The sequence below is a fragment of the Ursus americanus genome, chromosome 7 (assembly GCF_024610735.1).
Source record: "Ursus americanus isolate L20-20 chromosome 7, mUrsAme1.1.p, whole genome shotgun sequence".
NCBI classification, from domain to species: Eukaryota; Metazoa; Chordata; class Mammalia; order Carnivora; family Ursidae; genus Ursus; species Ursus americanus.
This window is the reverse complement of record NC_142133.1, coordinates 28,158,411-28,164,878: the sequence shown is the minus strand read 5'-3', so window position 1 is coordinate 28,164,878 and position 6,468 is coordinate 28,158,411. Positions and strand designations below refer to the sequence as shown.

General features: G+C 37.9%; 1 protein-coding gene across 1 annotated transcript; it reads right to left on the bottom strand.

Moving 5' to 3' along the window:
• Positions 1–4,545: 4,545 nt before the first annotated feature.
• On the bottom strand, positions 4,546–6,199 carry DEMA1 (DPM1 ER membrane anchor 1). The gene is made up of 4 exons (XM_045788391.2): positions 6,105–6,199; positions 5,765–5,878; positions 5,491–5,668; positions 4,546–4,723 (listed from the first exon to the last, which is right to left on the bottom strand). Exons 1-4 carry the CDS (start codon positions 6,197–6,199, stop codon positions 4,550–4,552), a joined length of 561 nt encoding a protein of 186 aa, XP_045644347.1. The 3' UTR covers positions 4,546–4,549.
• Between the last annotated feature and the right edge of the window lie 269 nt (positions 6,200–6,468).

Genomic DNA, 6,468 nt, shown 5'->3' with positions numbered 1-6,468 from the left:
AAAAGAGTAAATTGGTAATACAGAAGATAAAATTATGGAAAATAATGAAGCTTACAAGAAGAGGGAAAGAAAAATATTAGATCACGAAGGTAGACTTAGGGAACTCAGCTATTTCATAAAACAAAATAATATCCATATAATAGAAGTCCCAGAAGAAGAAGAGCAGGAAAAAGGGGGCAGAAGGTTTATTTAAACAAACTATAGCTGAGAACTTCTCTTTTCTGGGGAAGGAAACAGGCTTTCAAGTCCAGGAGGTGCAGAGAACTCCCCTCAAAATCAACAAAAATAGGTCACTGCAATGACATATTATTTGTGAAACTTGCAAATTACAAAGAAGGAAGACTTTATCCAGCAAGACTTTCATTCTGAATAGAAGAAAAGATTGTTTCCAAGACAAACAAAAACGAAAGGAATTCATGAATGCTAAACCAGCCCTGCAAAAAATATTAAAGAGGATCCTTTGAGCTAAAGACAGACCAAAAGTAACAAAGACCAGAAAGGCACAGAGACCATCTACAGGAACAGCAACTTTACAGGTAATACAATGGCACTAAATTCATATCTTTCAATAATCACTCTAAATGTAAATGGACTAAATGCTCCAATCAAAAGACAGAGGGTATCAGAATAGATTAAAAAAAAAAAAGACCCATTGATATGTTGCTAACAGGAGAGACTCATTTTAGACCCCCAAACCCCTCCAGATTGAAAGTGAGGGGGTAGAAAACCATTTTTATTATGCTAATAGACATCAAAAGAAAGCTTCAGTAGCCATCCTTATATCAGATAAACTAGATTTTAAACCAAAGAATGTAACAAGAGATGAAGAAGGACAGTATATTATAATAATGCGGTCTATCCAATAAGAAGATCTAACAATTGTAAATATTTATGCCCCTAACTTGGGAGCAGCCAAATATATAAATCAATTAATAACAAACTTAAAGAAACTCATTGTTAATAATACAATAATAGTAGGGGACTTGAACACCCCCCACACAGCAATGGGCAGATCATCTAAGGAGAAGATCAACAAGAAAACAAGGGCTTTGAATGACACACTGGACCAGATGGACTTAACAGATATATTCAGAGCATTTCATCCTAAAGCAGCAGAATACACATTCTTTTCAAATGTGCATAGAACATTGTCCAGAATAGATTACATACTGCGTCACAAATCAGGACTCAAGCAGTACAAAAAAGACTGTGATCATACCATGCATACTTTTTTTTTAAAAGATTTTATTTATTTACTTGACAGAGAGAGAGACAGCCAGCGAGAGAGGGAACACAAGCAGGGGGAGTGGGAGAGGAAGAAGCAGGCTTCCAGCAGAGGAGTCCGATGTGGGGCTCGATCCCAGGACCCTGGGATCACACCCTGAGCCGAAGGCAGATGCTTAACGACTGAGCCACCCAGGCACCCCACCCTTTTTAAAAAAGATTTTATTTATTAATACCATGCATATATTCAGACACATTGCTGTAAAACTTGAAGTCTACCATAAGAAAAAAATTTGGAAGGACCACAAATACATGGAGGTTAAAAAACATCCTACTAAAGAATAAATGGGTCAACCAGGAAATAAAGAAGAATTTTAAAAAACACATGAAAGCAAATGAAAATGAAAACATGACAGTTCAAAACCTTCGGGATGTAGCAAAGGCAGTCCTAAGAAGGAAATATAGAGCAATGCAGGCCTTCCTCAGAAGCAAGGAAAGTCCCAAATACAGAACCTAAGCCTACACCTAAAGGAGCTGGAAAAAGAACAGCAAGTCAAGCCTAAATACAGCAGGAGAAGAGAAAGAATAAAGATCAGAGCAGAAATCAATGATATAGAAAAAAAAAAAAAACAGGGAACAGGTCAATAAAACTAGGAGCTGGTTCTTTGAAAGAATTAACAAGATTGATAAACCCCTAGCCAGACTTACCAAAAAGAAAAAAGACCCAAATTAATAAAATCACGAATGGAAGAGGAGAGATCACAACCAACACCAAAGAAATACAATTATTAGAGAATATTATGAGCAATTATATGCCAAAAAATTAGGTAATTTGGAAGAAATGGATAAATTCCTAGAAACATATAAACTACCAAAACTGAAACTAGGGAAATTAAGGAGTTGATCTTATTTACAATTATACCAAAAACCATAAGATACCTAGGAATAAACCTAGCCAAAGAGGTGAAGGATCTGTACTCTGAAAACTATAGAACATTCAGGAAAGAAAGTGAGGGAGACACAAAGAAATGGCAAAACGTTCCATGCTCATGGATTGGAGGAACAAATATTGTTAAAATATCTATGCTTCCCAGAACATGCTTCTACACATTCAATCCAATGGCTATCAAAATACCATCAACAGGGGCACCTGGGTGGCTCAGTCATTAAGCGTCTGCCTTTAGCCCGGGGCTTGACCCCAGGACCCTGGGATCAAGCCCCGCATCGGGCTCCCTGCTCCACTGGGAGCCTGCTTCTTCCTCTCCCACTCCCCCTGATTGTGTTTCCTCTCTCGCTGGCTGTGTCTCTCTCTGTCAAATAAATAAATAAAATCTTAAAAAAAAAATACCGTCAACATTTTTTACAGAGCTGGAACAAATAATCCTAAAATTTGTATGAAACCAGAAAAGACCTCGAATAGCCAAAGGAATGTTGAAAAAGAAAACCAAAGCCGGAGGCATCACAATTTCAGACTTCAAACTCTATTACAAAGCTGTAATCATCAAGATAGTATGGCACTGGCACAAAAATAGACACACAGATCAATGGAATAGAATAGAGAACCCAGAAATGGACCCTCAACTGTATGGTCAACTAATCTTCAACAAAACAGGAAAGAATATCCAATGGAAAAAAAACAGTCTCTTCAACAAATGGTGTTGGGAATATGGGACAGCCACATGGAGAAGAATGAAAATGGACCATTTTCTTACACCATACACAAAAATAGACTCAAAATGGATGAAAGACCTAAATGCGAGAAAGGAATCCATCGAAATACTGGAGGAGAACACAGGCAGTAACCTCTGTGACCTCAGCCACAGCAACTTTTTGCTAGACATGTCTCCAAACGCAAGGGAAACAAAGGCAAAAATGAACTATTGGGGTTTCATCAAGATAAAAAGCTTTTGTACAGCAAAGGAAAGAGTCGATAAAACCAAAAGACAACTGACAGAATGGGAGAATTTATTTGCAAATGACATATCAGATAAAGGGTTAGTATCCAAAATGTATAAAGAACTTTTCAAACTCAATACCCAAGGAACAAATAATCCAATCAAGAAATGGGCAGAAGACAGGAACAGCCATTTCTCCAAAGAAGATATATAAATGGCTAACAGACACATGAAAAATGCTTAACATCACTCGGCATCAGGGAAACACAAATCAAAACCCAAAACCACAATGAGATACCACTTCACACCAGTCAGAATGGCTAAAATGAACAAGTCAGGAAATGACAGATGTTAGTGAGGATGTGGAGAAAGGGGAACACTCCTACACTGTTGGTGGGAATGCAAGCTGGTACAGCCACTCTGGAAAATGGTACGAAGGTTCCTCAGAAAGTTGAAAATAGAGCTACCCTACAACCCAGCAATTGCACTACTAGGTATTTACCCCAAGGATACAAATGTAGTGATCCAAAGGGGCACCTGCACCCCAATGTTTATAGCAGCAATGTCCACAATAGCCAAACTATGGAAAAGCCCAGATGTCCATCAACAGATGAATGGATAAAGAAGATGTGGAATATATATACAATGGAATACTACTCAGCCATCAAAAAATGAAATCTTGTCATTTGCAATGACGTGGATGGAACTAGAGGGTATTATGCTAAGCAAAATAAGTCAATCAGAGAAAGACAATTATTATATGACTTCACTGATACGTGGAATTTAAGAAACAAAACAGAGGATCATAGGGGAAGAGAGGAAAAATAAAACAAGACAAAATCAGAGAGGGAGACAAACCGTAAGAGACCCTTTTTCATAGGAAACAAATTGAGAGTTGCTGGGGGGGGGGGATGGATGGGGCCGGGGTAACTAGGTGATGGACAGTAAGGAGGACACGTGATGTAATGAGCACTGGGTTATACAAGACTGATGAACCACGGACCTTTACCTCTGAAACTAATAATACATTATATGTTAATTAATTAATTTAAATTTAAAAACATGAATTAAAAGAAACGTGCTATTTCCAAAGTTCCCCTTAAATACGATTTACCTAACAGACATCTGCACAAACACAAATAACTTTATTCACATGTTAGAACAGTGTTTGAGTAGGTAGTGTTTTAAGGACACTTAATACAATCAATTTCTTGAACTCAGATTTGAATTTTAAAAAAACTATATTCAAGCTCCGGGTATTTTACTTACAGAATTTTGCATGTAGCCCACTTCTTTGTGCACAAAGGTAAAATACTATTTGTATTTGCTTAATTCCCCATATTTTGCTGTTTCAACATGATCTTGTACCCCCAGTCATTTCGCTGTTAGTCTAAGCTTACATTTCTTTCACTCTCAGCTTTTTTTTGAGCTCATTTTCTTTCTTTATGCTCTCGAGTATAGCTTCGAGGTGTCGGGTATTCCTTCCCAAGGTCCACAACAATTACCTCCCTAGAAAATGTCACTCCTTTTAAAGGTCTTTTGTGGTTTTCAACAGCTGAAGGAGTTCTGGTGAGAGGTATGGGTGGTTTTTGCAAATCTTCATCCTGCAAGAGAATGGAACAAACAGTATAAATGATCAATTTATGAAGGCAACATGTCCTACTTTAAAAAATGTTGTATTTTTAATTTAGTTTATATTTTAAATTAAATATAGAAACATTGTTAGTGAGAAACAGAAGTGTTTGTAAATGATACAGGAAAGCAGTGATAATCCATCATGATCTCATTTTCATATCTCTATGGTTAGAAAAGAGCCCCCCGAACCATTGTTCTGCCTCTGGGCATGGGCCTTGTGTTGAGGGAAGATGTGAACTGTTCCTATCAGAGAGTCCTGACAGGGAGCTCAAGAAGGCCCAGGCAATGTTTGTGTGCTGTTGTATAGCCTGGAACCAGAACAGGGACATGGGCTCTGGTCCGAGCTTGGCCGCGGTGGAAGAATGACCTTGAACAATTCATCTCATTTTCTCATTTGTAACATGAGAGGGCTGGATCCCTAGATGATCTCCAAGGACTCCACCAGCTCTAAGATCCTAGGATTCTGAGAAAAGCAAAATGAAGGGGAATTATTAAGAACAACACAAATGTAAGAGTGAAGAATGAGCAAGTGTCTAGATTTGGCATACATGACTGGCTTAATAACATGAACTGATGAACTAAGAAGAAGGTTTAGATGACTGTAGACATTGTGCTCCTTCCGAGTATAAACTTAAGGTTCAGGCAAGACCATCTCATTGTTCCTAGCCAAATAATTTACCACCTTTTCAATCAAACAAATTCTGACCTGGTCCTTGAGAGGAGAAAAGGGCATCACCTCTTCACCATTTCCTCCAGTTTCCTTAGGCTCTTGCTTCTCTTTCACTTTGTCCTCCCCTTCTTCTATGTTCTCTTTGTTTTCTAAGGGTGTGACCACCTCTTCTTTACTCCGTCTCTGGACAAGAATGCCAGGCCTCATGGGTGCGTTCAAGTCCGTGATTTGTGTCAGGACGGTCCTAGGTAATTAGCAGGATTTTTAAAATTCATGCATGTCAGCCACCATTATCATACCCCAGAATGGATTTCTATTGCATTCTATGAGACAGACTTACTTTTCTTGGTCTCTTGGATTATTTGTCTCCGCATTAGCAGCCAAACAATCTTCACCTCCATTAGCATCTGTACAAGGACTTTTTTCTCTCTCTTCATCTTTCCTGCTTTGGAAACTGAAAACGAATAAGCAAAAAATTCAGAAGAAGAATGGTCTTGATTTACTTGGCATGGAACTTCACTTTTAAACAGGAAATTAGAATTTCTAAAATTCTGAGACGGAAAAAGTAAATAATAGCTATAGCATTATTTGCTCTATTTTAAATTGATTTATATTATTTCTAGATACATTTGCTAGTGTGACTTGAAATCTGATCCCAATTTACCAGCATGGATTTATACCATTTATATAAAAAAACCACCAATAAAAGGAGGATGCAAATGAAGCAAATTAGAAGGAGGATGAAGAAAGTGATTGCTGTGGTTTCAAAGCTCATAGGGTTAGCTAGAAGACTCGTCCACTCTCACAATCACAGATTGTACAAATATTCTTTTCCAGATTAGTTTGAATGTAGTTCTCTTGTTCTTTAAGTTTTCTAGAAACAGAAGAATAAAAGGCTATTTTCATTGTTGTTCTTTTGATCAGCTTCATAAAAGATGCTGTGCTTGTTTCGGTGAAGTTGACTCACACTGGCTAATTTCTCTCCATAAATGTGGTGGGGGCTGAGGTGGTTAGAGGGGAGACTGAGCTGGGACACGTGTGATC